Source organism: Siphateles boraxobius, unplaced genomic scaffold (assembly GCF_051911475.1).
Source record: "Siphateles boraxobius isolate OS27281-9 unplaced genomic scaffold, OSU_SipBor_1 100, whole genome shotgun sequence".
Classification (NCBI taxonomy): Eukaryota; Metazoa; Chordata; class Actinopteri; order Cypriniformes; family Leuciscidae; genus Siphateles; species Siphateles boraxobius.
Window position 1 is genome coordinate 128,938 of NW_027508701.1, and position 14,879 is coordinate 143,816.

The following is a 14,879-nucleotide window of genomic DNA, read 5'->3' on the forward strand; positions in this document are numbered from 1 at the left end:
GTCTGTGTGTGTGTCTGTGTGTATCCGTGTCTGGGTGTGTGTGTGTGTGTGTGTGTGTGTGTGTGTGTGTGTGTGTGTGTGTCTGTGTGTGTGTCTGTGTGTATCCGTGTCTGGGTGTGTGTGTGTGTGTGTGTGTGTGTGTGTATGTTCAGGGCACGGTGGCCAACACAGCGTCGTGTGTTCAGCTGCACAAGCGTGCGGAGCGAGTGGCGGTAGCGCTGCTGGATCGAGGCCGGCTGAACACTGGAGATCATGTGGCACTGGTTTATCCTCCTGGTGAGAGAACGACACACACACACACACACACACACACACTCTGACACACTGGTCTGATGAAGGTCTTCCTCTCTCAGGCTTCACTCTCCATGTCCATTACTCCGCAGGTATTGATCTGATCGCCACTTTCTACGGGTGTCTGTACGCCGGCTGCGTTCCCGTCACCGTCAGGCCTCCACACCCACAGAACTTAACCACGACCCTGCCCACCGTCAAGATGATCGTTGAGGTAACGGAGCCTCTGAGCGCTGTCACGACACACTCATTCAATACACATCACCATACTGAACTCACCATACCATGTTACTGCGGTACTACAAGATATATGCTAAAAGGTTAACAAAAAATTAACTGTTGTTAAAAATGCTAAATTTGGTATTACATTGTGTGTAAATGAACAGGCTTGGACTTGCTGGAAACCCAAAGCACAGGACAATAGAGACCAGAATAACAATATTCATGATTCTGAAGCTGAATATACTGAATTATTTTAGATGAATATGCTTGTTCTCAGTGACTGACTAGATATATTTAAAATAATGTAGGCCATTTTTTACTGGTAACATCAGAGATTTTGCATTATCAGGACACACACATATTCCCCCATTGCTTTATTATACATTATATTCAGCATTATATATAGTAGTTTAATGTAGTACTGACACTAAAACTCTGTAAACTTTAATTTTTTTCTCACACAGTAAATTTAATTTTGGGTGAATTAATCACAATACATTTTGTCACTATCCACGATATATATTGTTGCATGTTAGCCGATGAACAGAAGCACTGGCTCCCCCTTGTGACCAGCAGTCTTTATTGAGTTTGATAAAGTTCATATTTAGTTCATATTATTTAATTCATCAGGTATCAACAATTTTTTCTTTTACAGGATTAAGTAATTTACTATTAGTATTTATTCATTTTTTAATTTATTTTTACTTATTTTCAATATTTTTATTTATTTATTTAATTGGTTTTAAATGTATTATTTATTTTAATCTAGATTATTATAAACATAACATAATTCTAGATTTATATACAATTCTAGATATAATATAATATTTTTTTCTTTGCAGAATTTTTTTTTAAAGAATAAATGTTTTATTAATTTATTAATTTTATAAATTAATTTATTAATGTATTGTTTAATATAGATTAATACTAGATTAATATAAACAATATAATTCTAAATTTATATACAATTCTAGATATAATATAATATTTTTCTTTTATTGCATTTATTAATTTACAATTTATTAATTTATTTAATAAAATGTAATTTATTTAATTACAATTTATTCATTTTGTAAATTTATTTTTACTTATTTTCAATATTTTTTTATTTATCAAATTGGTTTAAATATATTATTCATTTGAATCTAGATTACTATAAGCATAATCTAATTCTAGATTTATATACAATTCTAGACATAATATTAATATAAAATTCTAGAATTTCTACAAAGATAATATAATGTATATATATATATATATATTTCACATTTTTAAGTTGTATGAATTAATATTAATGTCTCATGAATAGACATGAATTAATAATGAACAATAGTATATTTATAAATTAACACTAACCTAGATTAATAAATGTTGTAAAAAAAAACACCTAATGTAACAAATTGAACCTTACTCAAAGTCATTTTATTTAAAAAAAAATATATTAAATTAAATTCATATCAAGTGATTCTGCAAACAAATGATGCCAGAACTTTGCCTTTCAATAATCCATTTTTGCTATTTATTTAATGACGTGGTCCTGCTTTTTCTACCAAAATCTTTAATCTCCATATACTTTTATACATGTAATAAGTATTATATTGTCCTTTAGCTACTCTGTCCTCTGTATATCAGCAGTGTCTGATCGTTGATCTGTGACTGTAACTCTACTCTCTCATTGCATATGATTGACAGGTCAGTAAGTCTGTATGTATTCTGACAACACAAGCAATAATGAAACTACTGAAATCCAAAGAGGCAGCGGCTGCTGTGGACGTTAAAGCGTGGCCGTTGATACTGGACACAGGTAAAACATCACTTACACCATTGGACTATTCTATAATTCCCATTGTATGTAAAATAAATATTGAAGAGCCCATATTATGCCTTTTTACAAAGTATTAGTTCCTGTCTCTATGAAGCTCCTCCTTCTGAAAGGCACACTGTACTCTGATTGGTCGGCTGGAGCAGTGTGTTGTGATTGGTCGAGCACTTTGAGTGTGTTTGGGAAATGTCCCGCCCCTTTCCATAACCACCAGTTTAACACACTACTAACTAACTCAACCAGGCCCCGCCCCTATATTCTGCGTATTAATTATTTAAATGAGGAATATTGTGACTTATTCGTTCCCGGAAGAAACTAAAGACTACAATGGAGGCGTTTCAGGAGTTCAGAAACACTGACACTGATAAAGTATGGAGATTGAGAATAACTCTATTTGCAGAGCTTTTTCAAGCTCAAACAGCAACTTACACACTAAAGAAAGTGAAAAAAGTATAATAGGTCTTCTTTAAATTAGGCTTATTGTTTCCTTTTCAGATGATCTCCCGAGAAAGAGGATTCCTCAGATCTACAAACCTCCCACCCCAGAGATGCTGGCCTACCTGGACTTCAGTGTGTCGACCACGGGAATCCTGGCCGGGGTCAAGGTGAATCTGACTAACCCATCCCCATCATCCTCATCCTCATCCTCCACGGGACAGTAACACTTTCATCTGAAACTGTGGGATTGGCACTTCTAACATCATGTGTTTGTCTCAGATGTCCCATGCTGCCACCAGTGCCTTGTGTCGCTCTATTAAGCTGCAGTGTGAGCTGTACCCGTCCCGCCAGATCGCCATCTGCCTGGACCCCTACTGCGGCCTGGGCTTCGCCCTCTGGTGTCTCTGCAGGTGAGAGACCGACAGCACGCCTGCTTCGGCTGGGAGGCCAGTAAATCATGATTAAAGAGAGTGCACCCAAAAATGAAAATTTATGATTTACTCACACTCAAGTCATCCTAAGTGTATATGACATTCTTCTTTCAGACGAATACAATCGGAGTTATATTAAAAAATGTCCTGGCTCTTCCAAGCTTTATAATGGCAGTGAATGACTGTTTCTGTTTTAAAGTCCATAAAGTGCATCTATCCATCATAAAAGTGCATCTATCCATCATAAAAGTGCATCTATCCATCATAAAAGTGCATCTATCATCTTAAAAGTGCAAGTAAGCAAGTAAGTGTGGAGCCGTGTGGATTACTTATATGTTGGATAGATGCACTTATGATGGATATATGCACTTTTATGATGATAGATGCACTTTTAGGATGGATAGATGCACTTTTATGATGGATATATGCACTTTTATGATGGATATATGCACTTTTAGGATGGATAGATGCACTTTTATGGTGGATAGATGCACTTTTATGATGGATAGATGTACTTTTATGATGGATAGATGTATTTTTAGGATGGATAGATGCACTTTTAGGATGGATATATGCACTTTTATGATGGATAGATGCACTTTTATGATGGATAGATGTACTTTTATGATGGATAGATGCACTTTTATGATGGATATATGCACTTTTATGATGGATAGATGTACTTTTATGATGGATATATGCACTTTTATGATGGATAGATGCACTTTTATGATGGATAGATGCACTTTTAGGATGGATATATGCACTTTTATGACAGATAGATGCACTTTTATGATGGATAGATGCACTTTTATGATGGATATATGCACTTTTATGACAGATATATGCACTTTTATGAGGGATATATGCACTTTTATGATGGATATATGCACTTTTATGATGGATAGATGCACTTATGATGGATAGATGCACTTTTAGGATGGATATATGCACTTTTATGATGGATAGATGCACTTATGATGGATATATGCACTTTTATGATGGATAGATGCACTTTTAGGATGGATATATGCACTTTTATGATGGATAGATGCACTTATGATGGACAGATGCACTTTTATGATGGATATATGCACTTTTATGATGGATATATGCACTTTTATGATGGATCTATGCACTTTTATGATGGATAGATGCACTTTTATGATGGATCTATGCACTTTTATGATGGATATATGCACTTATGATGGATAGATGCACTTTTAGGATGGATATATGCACTTTTATGATGGATATATGCACTTTTATGATGGATAGATGCACTTTTATGATGGATATATGCACTTTTATGATGGATAGATGCACTTTTATGACAGATAGATGCACTTTTATGATGAATATATGCACTTTTATGATGGATATATGCACTTTTATGATGGATAGATGCACTTATGATGGATAGATGCACTTATGATGGATATATGCACTTTTATAATGGATATATGCACTTTTATTATGGAAAGATGCACTTTTATGATGGATAGATGCACTTATGATGGATATATGCACTTTTATAATGGATATATGCACTTTTATGATGGATATATGCACTTTTATTATGGAAAGATGCACTTATGATGGATATATGCACTTTTATTATGGAAAGATGCACTTATGATGGATAGATGCACTTTTAGGATGGATATATGCACTTTTATGATGGATAGATGCACTTTTATGATGGATAGATGCACTTGTATGATGGATATATGCACTTTTATGATGGATATATGCACTTTTATGATGGACAGATGCACTTTTATGATGGATAGATGCACTTTTATGATGGATATATGCACTTTTATGATGGACTGATGCACTTTTATGACAGATAGATGCACTTTTAGGATGGATATATGCACTTTTATGATGGATAGATGCACTTTTATGATGGATAGATGCACTTTTATGATGGATAGATGTACTTTTATGATGGATAGATGTACTTTTAGGATGGATAGATGCACTTTTAGGATGGATATATGCACTTTTATGATGGATATATGCACTTTTAGGATGGATAGATGCACTTTTATGATGGATAGATGCACTTTTATGATGGATAGATGTACTTTTATGATGGATAGATGTACTTTTAGGATGGATAGATGCACTTTTAGGATGGATAGATGCACTTTTAGGATGGATAGATGCACTTTTATGATGGATAGATGTACTTTTAGGATGGATAGATGCACTTTTAGGATGGATATATGCACTTTTATGACAGATAGATGCACTTTTATGATGGATAGATGCACTTTTATGATGGATATATGCACTTTTATGACAGATATATGCACTTTTATGAGGGATATATGCACTTTTATGATGGATAGATGCACTTATGATGGATAGATGCACTTTTAGGATGGATATATGCACTTTTATGATGGATAGATGCACTTATGATGGATATATGCACTTTTATGATGGAGAGATGCACTTTTAGGATGGATATATGCACTTTTATGATGGATAGATGCACTTATGATGGATAGATGCACTTTTAGGATGGATATATGCAAATTTATGATGGATATATGCACTTTTATGATGGATAGATGCACTTATGATGGATAGATGCACTTTTAGGATGGATATATGCAATTTTATGATGGATAGATGCACTTTTAGGATGGATATATGCACTTTTATGATGGATAGATGCACTTATGATGGACAGATGCACTTTTATGATGGATATATGCACTTTTATGATGGATATATGCACTTTTATGATGGATCTATGCACTTTTATGATGGATAGATGCACTTTTATGATGGATCTATGCACTTTTATGATGGATATATGCACTTATGATGGATAGATGCACTTTTAGGATGGATATATGCACTTTTATGATGGATATATGCACTTTTATGATGGATAGATGCACTTTTATGATGGATATATGCACTTTTATGATGGATAGATGCACTTTTATGACAGATAGATGCACTTTTATGATGAATATATGCACTTTTATGATGGATATATGCACTTTTATGATGGATAGATGCACTTATGATGGATAGATGCACTTATGATGGATATATGCACTTTTATAATGGATATATGCACTTTTATTATGGAAAGATGCACTTTTATGATGGATAGATGCACTTATGATGGATATATGCACTTTTATAATGGATATATGCACTTTTATGATGGATAGATGCACTTATGATGGATATATGCACTTTTATAATGGATATATGCACTTTTATTATGGAAAGATGCACTTATGATGGATAGATGCACTTTTAGGATGGATATATGCACTTTTATGATGGATAGATGCACTTTTATGATGGATAGATGCACTTGTATGATGGATATATGCACTTTTATGATGGATATATGCACTTTTATGATGGATAGATGCACTTTTATGATGGATATGCACTTTTATGATGGACAGATGCACTTTTATGATGGATAGATGCACTTTTATGATGGATATATGCACTTTTATGATGGACTGATGCACTTTTATGACAGATAGATGCACTTTTAGGATGGATATATGCACTTTTATGATGGATAGATGCACTTTTATGATGGATAGATGCACTTTTATGATGGTCAGATGCACTTTTATGATGGATAGATGGACTTTTATGATGGACAGATGCACTTTTATGATGGTCAGATGCACTTCTATGATGGATAGATGCACTTTTATGATGGATAGATGCACTTATGATGGATAGATGCACTTTTATGATGGATAGATGCACTTTATGGACTTTAAAACAGAAACAGTCATTCACTGCCATTATAAAGCTTGGAAGAGCCAGGACATTTTTAATATAACTGATTGTATTTGTCTGGAAGAACAATGTCATATACACTTAGGATGACTTGAGGTTGAGTAAATCATGGGCTAATTTTCATTTTTGGGTGAACTATCCCTTCAATGTACTGTAATGTTTGTGTTTGCAGTGTGTACTCAGGCCATCAGTCTATTCTGGTCCCTCCTCTGGAGCTGGAGACTAATGCGTCTCTGTGGCTCTCTGCGGTCAGCCAGTATAAAGCTCGAGTGACCTTCTGTTCGTATTCGGTGATGGAGATGTGTACCAAAGGCCTGGGCTCCCAGACTGAAGCTCTGCGGGTCAGTCTTACACTTACACACTCTTCAGGCGCCGTCACATTTACTGGTGTTCGGACACAATTGGTGGACGAATCAAGTCCTTTTCCCGTGAATCCCCATGTGGATTTCACTCGTGTTCAAGATGGTCGTGCCAGTTCATCGTGCCGACTGATTGGTTTGAAAGTGTCTACATTATAGATATTATATATAACTTGTCTTGGCATGCAAAATATCACACGTATAGTGTGACCGCACCTTTAGTCTACATAATGTGACTCATAATCATATTTTATTATGACTAAATTTTTAGTTTTGAAAGAAATCAATGCTTTTTTTAGCAAAGATGCATTAAATTGATAAAAAGTGAACGTAAAGACATTTATAATGTTACACATTATTATTTTCCAAAGAAATACTGTTCTTTTGAACTTTCTATTCATCAAAGAATCTTGAAAAATAAAATGTATCACAGTTTCCACATAGATATGAAGCAGCACAACTGTTTTCAACACTGATAATAACGTCTCAGGTTACGTATGTAACCCTGGTTCCCTGATAGGGAACGAGACGCTGCGTTTGAGACGCGGTGGGAACGCTCTGCGTGATTACGTCGTGAAGCACGTGTAAAATCAGTCCAATGAAAGCCCGCTACGACATAGGTGACGTCATAGACCAGGAAACTATAAAGCAACCCTGAAATCAGACCGCGATAGCTTCTGAAAAACCTGAAGCAAGTCGATCAGGGCATGCAGGAAGTATGGCAGGCAAACGCAGCGTCTCGTTCCCTATCAGGGAACCAGGGTTACATACGTAACCTGAGACGTTCCCTTTCAAGGGAACTCGAGCTGCGTTTGAGACGCGGTGGGAACCCTATACCCACTACGCCATAATGACAAATGCCCGTTCTGTGTGAGGTCCTGCGCACAATAAGAAGCAAGCAACCTCGCCCCAGGAGTGGAGAGGTCAAGGTCATAAAACCTGACAAATGTATGCGGAGAGGACCATCCTGCCGCATTACATACGTCAAGAAGGGAAACTCCCGAAATTAAGGCCATAGAGGCCGCCATACTCCGAGTAGAATGGGCCCGCACAGCCATAGGTGAAGGCTGTCCGGCCGCTTCATAAGCCGATGAAATAGCCTCGACTATCCATTTACTCATAACCTTCTTAGATGCAGGGCATCCTCTCTTGAGTGACCCAAAACAAACAAATAGTTGCTCAGATTTACGCCACAGTTAAGCTGTTCCTGGTCAGGGGTATTAAAGGGTGGAGGATAAAAGGCCTGCAGCACTATTGGGCCCCCAACATTCAGTGGGACCTTAGGAATATAACCCGGCCTGGGGTAGAGAAATGCCTTCACCATACCAGGTGCAAATTCCAGACATGAAGGAGCAACCGACAAAGCATGTAAATCACCAATTCTCTTGATAGATGAGATAGCAAGGAGAAATAAAGTCCTTAGAGTGAGGAACTTTTCAGAAACCTCCTCGATGGGCTCAAAGGGAGCTAAAGCCAGACCCTCGAGTACAATGGCCAAGTCCCAAGCCGGTGCTCTAGAGTGCAGTGCAGGTCTCAACCTCAATGTACCACGGAGAAAGCGAGTAATTAGAGGGTTTCTCCCAATAGAAGTACCCCCCAGAGGGGTGTGGTAGGCAGATATAGCCGCCACGTAAACCTTTAGGGTGGAAGGAGATAACCTGGCCGAGAAACGGTCTTGCAGAAAATCAAGAACTGAACCAACAGGGCAGTTAACAGGATCTAACTGAGCCTGCTGTGAGTCCACCACCGTGGGGAGGACTCCTTGAAATCTAGGCGGACGAGAACCGAACTGAATTCTGTAACCCTTTTCTATTATGTGCAGGACCCATAGAGAAATATTTGGCAGAAGTTTCCACGCTGCCAGAAATTCCGATAAGGGAACCAGTCTCTCGAGACTGGCCTCTGAATTTGATTGAACAATCATTTCGGCGCCCTGAAGCGGCGAAGCGGCAGGGAACAACCGAACTGACCGTTCTACAACCCTCCTCAGAGGATTGCACGGGGACGCTGACACCTCGGTGCCCTGAAGCGGCGAACCGGCAGGGAACAACCGAAGTGGCAGCGCTGCGGCTCTCCTCGGAGAGTCGCCCCCCGGAGGGTGCCAAGGAGGGACGGTTCCTCGGCCCACAGACTTGGCCGTCTCCTTGGTGGCTCGGAGAGATAAATCTGCCGTGCGACGCAATTCTCGAATTGCGTCAGCACGGACTTCCTCACTATCATCTATGTCCCTCAGCAGGTCAGCCTGGTACGCTTGGAGAATCGACATAGTGTGCAAACATGCTGCGGCCTGACCTGCTGCCGAATACGCTTTACCCACCAACAAAGATGTATTTTTTAATGGTTTGGTGGGTAACGTCGGGGCTTTCAGAGAAGAAGAAGACTCAGGGGAGAGATAGCTCGCTAGTGTGTCTTCAGCACGAGGCATAGTCAAATAACCATAATGATCAATCCCTTGAACTTTACTATAATTCTTAGTTTGTGGGTTATGCACTCTGAAAGACGCCGGTTTAATCCACGATCTCGAAACCTCGGCGTGGAGATCGGGAAAAAACGGGAGTTCCCGACGAAGAGGTCGTGATCTAGATGGTAAATAACGTTCATCTAAAAGACTCTTTCTAGATTCAACATCGAAATCATCGGCTGGCGACTCAATATTTAATTTAGTAACAGCACGAGATAAAACCTCCATAAGCTCCTCATCAGCAGGGGTATGAGCTGGCGAACACTCAATGTCCCCCATACTACCGACATCCAGATCCTCAGAACTGGATAGCCGTAATATTGGTGCCTCAGCCTGGGAAGGAGAAGCCGCAGAGCGGGCTCCTTCCCGGGCAAAGACACCGAATCCAGTAGGTAAGGGCTGAGAAAGGGCGGGGCCCGTCTCAAACCCCGCTACTAGATCCATCTGCGAACCCCAAGATGAAATTCGACGCTGTGCCTCGGCAGTAGCGGGACCCGCACCTCGGGGAGCGCGAACCGAACCGTCCTCCTCAAAGAACGCCCGGCGAGAGCGGAGAGTTTTCATAGACAAACTCAAGCAATGCTCACAGTCAGCCCCCTCGAGGACTGACTGGGCATGCTCCACTCCCAAACAAGCAATACACATAGGATGTGTGTCCCCACCCGTGATATAACGAGGGCAGGGCACAACACAAGGTTTATAACTTTGCTTGCTCGCCATAGTGATATATATATATATATATATATATATAAGGGGCTTGACAGACAACTATAAGTAGACAAGGACAGATATACAGAGAGCGCTTGCTGAAGGTGCAGAAGCTATCGCGGTCTGATTTCAGGGTTGCTTTATAGTTTCCTGGTCTATGACGTCACCTATGTCGTAGCGGGCTTCCATTGGACTGATTTTACACGTGCTTCACGACGTAATCACGCAGAGCGTTCCCACCGCGTCTCAAACGCAGCTCGAGTTCCCTTGAAAGAGAATCATAAATTTTTCTTGAGCATCAGATCATCATATTATATTTCTGAAGGATCATGTGACACTGAAGACTGGAGTAATGATGCTGAAATCACAGGAATAAATTACACTTTTACACTATATATTCACATAGAAAACACAATTACACTATATATTCACATAGAAAACACAATTACACTATATATTCACATAGAAAACAGCTCATTTAAATTGTTATAGCTTTTTACTGTATTTTTGATCAAATAAATGCAACCTTAGTGAGCAGAAGACACTTCTTTCAAATACATTTAAAAAGGGAGTATTTCAGTGCCGTCAGCATTTAATAAATTGAATAAATAAATAAATATGAATGGTTATTATTTTTGCTAAAATTATTAATATATAAGTTTTACTTTATTATGAAAAAAAATATCCAGGTTCTGTTTTTACTTTTTCTTGGACTGTATTTCCAATCTCTGTGTATCAACATATTGTTGTAGGACCTCCTGTTTAGCTCACAGTAGTTTGACTTGCATTAGTTAAAGGGCATCAATCAGGCTGTGTGTGTGTGGGGGATTTGTTCCATCAGTTACGGAACGTGAATCTGTCGTGTGTGCGGACCTGTATGGTGGTGGCCGAGGAACGTCCTCGCATCGCACTTACTCAGTCCTTCTCCAAGATCTTCAAGGACCTGGGGCTCTCGAGCCGGGCCGTCAGCACCACCTTCGGCTGCAGGGTCAATGTGGCCATCTGTCTTCAGGTGAGGGACCAGGTCACCTGCTTTATGTGGGTAGAAACCCTGTTTTTATGTAGGTGTGTGTTTAAAAGGCCTGTTCACACCGAGTGTAAAATTTCACTAACTTTTCATCACGACAAAGTAGTGCATTTCTATAAATCACTTCACGGCAGAAAAAAAGTTTGCCCAGCAACAAAGCAATTATTACTGAACGCTTTTTGGGTCTTGTGTCCATTATACTCTGAGATAGACGTCGAGTTGGTGATAACACATCCACTACGTGTTAGCTATGCATGGATCACAACACATAAATTTGCGCTTTTGTTTAGAAATGCTAAATTTCCCTAAAGTTATGCTTGGTGTGAATAGTTTTGGCGTTAAAAAATGATTTGTAAAGCTGCTTTGGGTGGCATCACTCTTGGTGTGAATAGGCCTTTATCTGTTCTTACTGTTTTTAAATGCTCTGTTTGACTGGCCTGGTTACCTGTCTGTAACTGTATGTACAGTATATGTATCTGTTTGTGTATTAAATGTGCGCCTGTGTTTGTCTGCTGCCCCATGCGCTCTCGTAGCCCAACAGGCTGGGCAAGCTGGCAGAGCAGGTACTGTGACCCCGAGGGGGAGCACACGGGTGCTAGCTGGGGCTTCAGGACGCTTGAAAAGATCTGCTTCTTGTGTGTGTGTGTGTGTGTGTGTGTGTGTGTGTGTGTGTGTGTGTGTGTGTGTGTGTGTGTGTGTGTGTGTGTGTGTGTGTGTGTGTGTGTACGTGTGTGTGTGTGTGTGTGTGTGTGTGTGTGTGTGTGTGTGTGTGTGTGTGTGTGTGTAGATGCTTATGTGCATGACATAATGCTTTGCTTCCAATGTCTGAGTACCTAATACTTTGGGATTACTTTTTAGTATATACATTATTTGTGCCAGCACTGTTGCCATGTTTTATTTCAGAAAATTAAGTAGATTTCAATATGAATATTAAGTTATTTTATTTTAATTTACTTAGAAAATCAACAACAACAAAAAAATTAACAAAATAAGTTTTTTTTAATGAAATATGACTTTAATGTGAGTCTAGATTAATGTTAATATGTTATATTAACTATTAATAATATCAATAGGTATTATTTTGGTCATTATTTATATATATACACACCTCTTTATTCTTGAGTTCAGGTGTTTTAATCAGACCCATTGCCACAGGTTTATATAATCAAGCACCTATCAGTGACAGATGTATTCATACGCCTGCGCTGCCTCTTCACAGCTTTTATGCTTGGTCCTGCACTTAATGTATATCTACTGTATGGCTGTGCCAAAGCAATGCTTGTAGCTGTGCATATAGAGTAGAACTGCTTTTATAGGAGCTGTGTTTGCAGTGCAGTGGTTATTCATGACCCTGACCATTGTAACTGCTGTAATGCCTCATTCCATCTTATAAGAGTACGATGTTTTACATGAACTAAGGGAATAATTTAAAAGTGTCTGATGGACCTGAGAGGAATACATATTTAAAGTGATGGTCCACCCAAAAGTAAAACTTCTGTCATCATTTATCCGCATGTCCTCATTGTGGTTCCAAACCTGTATGGCCTGTGGAACATAATAGAAGATATTTTGAAGAATGTTGGTAACCAAACCTTTTCAGTTGCCATTGACTTCCATATGTTTGTCCTTACAATGGATGTCAATGCAAACCGAACCTGTTTGGTTACCAACATTCATGAAGAAAAGTCAAATGTTAGGAATGACACGATGGCAAGTAAAGGCCTCTTTATACCAGAAATTATAACGATAACGTTCTGTTCCTTATAAGCGCACACTAGGGCTGGGCGATATGGTCAAAAAATCATATCTCGGTATTTTTTGGTTAAATGGCGATATACGATATATATCTCGGTACTTTCTACGTTTTTCTACTTGGATAAAGAAAATCTGTATTTATTTAAAAAAATTATTTCACATCCTGCTCAATGATATCCAAACAATGTTGATATTGAAGGATATGGAAACAAATATAGTGAATGTAAATGGTAGGCTATGCAATATATTATGTGCAAAAAGGTGGTTAAAATCACATTACATTGTAACATTACAAACTAAAAACAAATATAATTCTTTTGTTTTTAAAATGACTAAAGGCTAAACTAAAAATGAAAATAAAAACAAAAACAAAAGCACAAACTAATTATATTAGCCTGCATTTGATTACCTCATTATAATGGTCACTTTCATGAAAATATACTTTTAGGTTTAAAATTCCACATATGGCACATTTATTGTCTCCAACAACAAATATTTTAGCAATAGCCTATGTATATTTTAGTCAGAATTATTGCGCTACTCCTCTATTGTGCTCGTATGTTTGGCGCGGCGACGCTCATTACCGGAAGCTTGAATTTTAGCGGAGATTCACTTGCAGAAGCTCGTCCTCTCCTGACAGTGAAATGGACATATTTGTTTGATTTTCTAACATTTACAGATGGAGAATATACCTGTGAAATGTAAGTTAAGCACTGAGGAAAGCACCACGTCTCAAACGAATTAAACAGCGCAAGTATTTATCTGTCAGTCAGCAACAGTATCTGTCAGAGCATCTGACAGGGCAAGCTGCTTTAAACTTGTTAACTATATCTTACCAGTTATGTTAAAGCGCTTAATATAAGCTTGTGTCATGTTTAGGACAAATTGTAGGCTACCATGTACTTTCACTGCAGGAGTTCACACTGCGTCCTCCGCTATTTTTCAGATGTGCTCGTATCAAACTACTTTATCGATATAAACGGCTATTGCCTCATTCCATATCGTGGGGATAAAAAATATCGATATATTGTACAAACTCGATATACCGCCCAGCCCTAGCACACACACAGTTCCCTTTCGAGAGGTCTCTCCTATTGCGTAATGCTTACGCTATGGGAAAACTCCTTTTCTCGAGAAATATCGAGAAATCGTCTTTATGTAAAACGCATTGCAGCTGCACAGCATACAGCAATGAGCGAGGCAGCTCGGTCATTGGCTGTGCTGCGGCAACTTGCACGAACCAATGACGGGGCGACTCTGAACCCGCTTCCAATGAGCGTGCTTCGCGTCCACGCGCGTCAGAGCCCGCCAGGATGGGCGTGGCCAAAGGCTATATATTGGGCGTCCCGTCGTCTGAGTTCTTTAGATCTAATCTCCTTCAGCAAAGAACCTTCTCTTCGCTGATCCTCCGGATTTATTGGAGTCTTTTCGCCGCCGCCGCCGTCGACAAGCCTACAGTACGACTGCTTCGAGGACGCCGGCGCCTTCAGCCGCCTTCGATCACCCTTCTGCTGAGCCATCCGGCGCGCATCACTATATCCTTTTCAAAAGCTTCAGTGTTCGC

At 38.9% G+C, this 14,879-nt stretch overlaps 1 protein-coding gene across 1 annotated transcript in view; it reads left to right on the plus strand.

Moving 5' to 3' along the window:
- The window catches only part of dip2a (disco-interacting protein 2 homolog A), a 127,376-nt gene that overhangs the window by 94,304 nt on the left and 18,193 nt on the right, over window positions 1-14,879 (plus strand). The window contains exons 27-33 of the mRNA XM_077240162.1: window positions 153-276; window positions 384-505; window positions 2,206-2,317; window positions 2,831-2,940; window positions 3,053-3,183; window positions 7,178-7,346; window positions 11,375-11,545. Of these exons, the coding sequence (XP_077096277.1) occupies window positions 153-276; window positions 384-505; window positions 2,206-2,317; window positions 2,831-2,940; window positions 3,053-3,183; window positions 7,178-7,346; window positions 11,375-11,545 (939 nt within the window). The remainder of the gene's footprint in view (window positions 1-152; window positions 277-383; window positions 506-2,205; window positions 2,318-2,830; window positions 2,941-3,052; window positions 3,184-7,177; window positions 7,347-11,374; window positions 11,546-14,879) is intronic.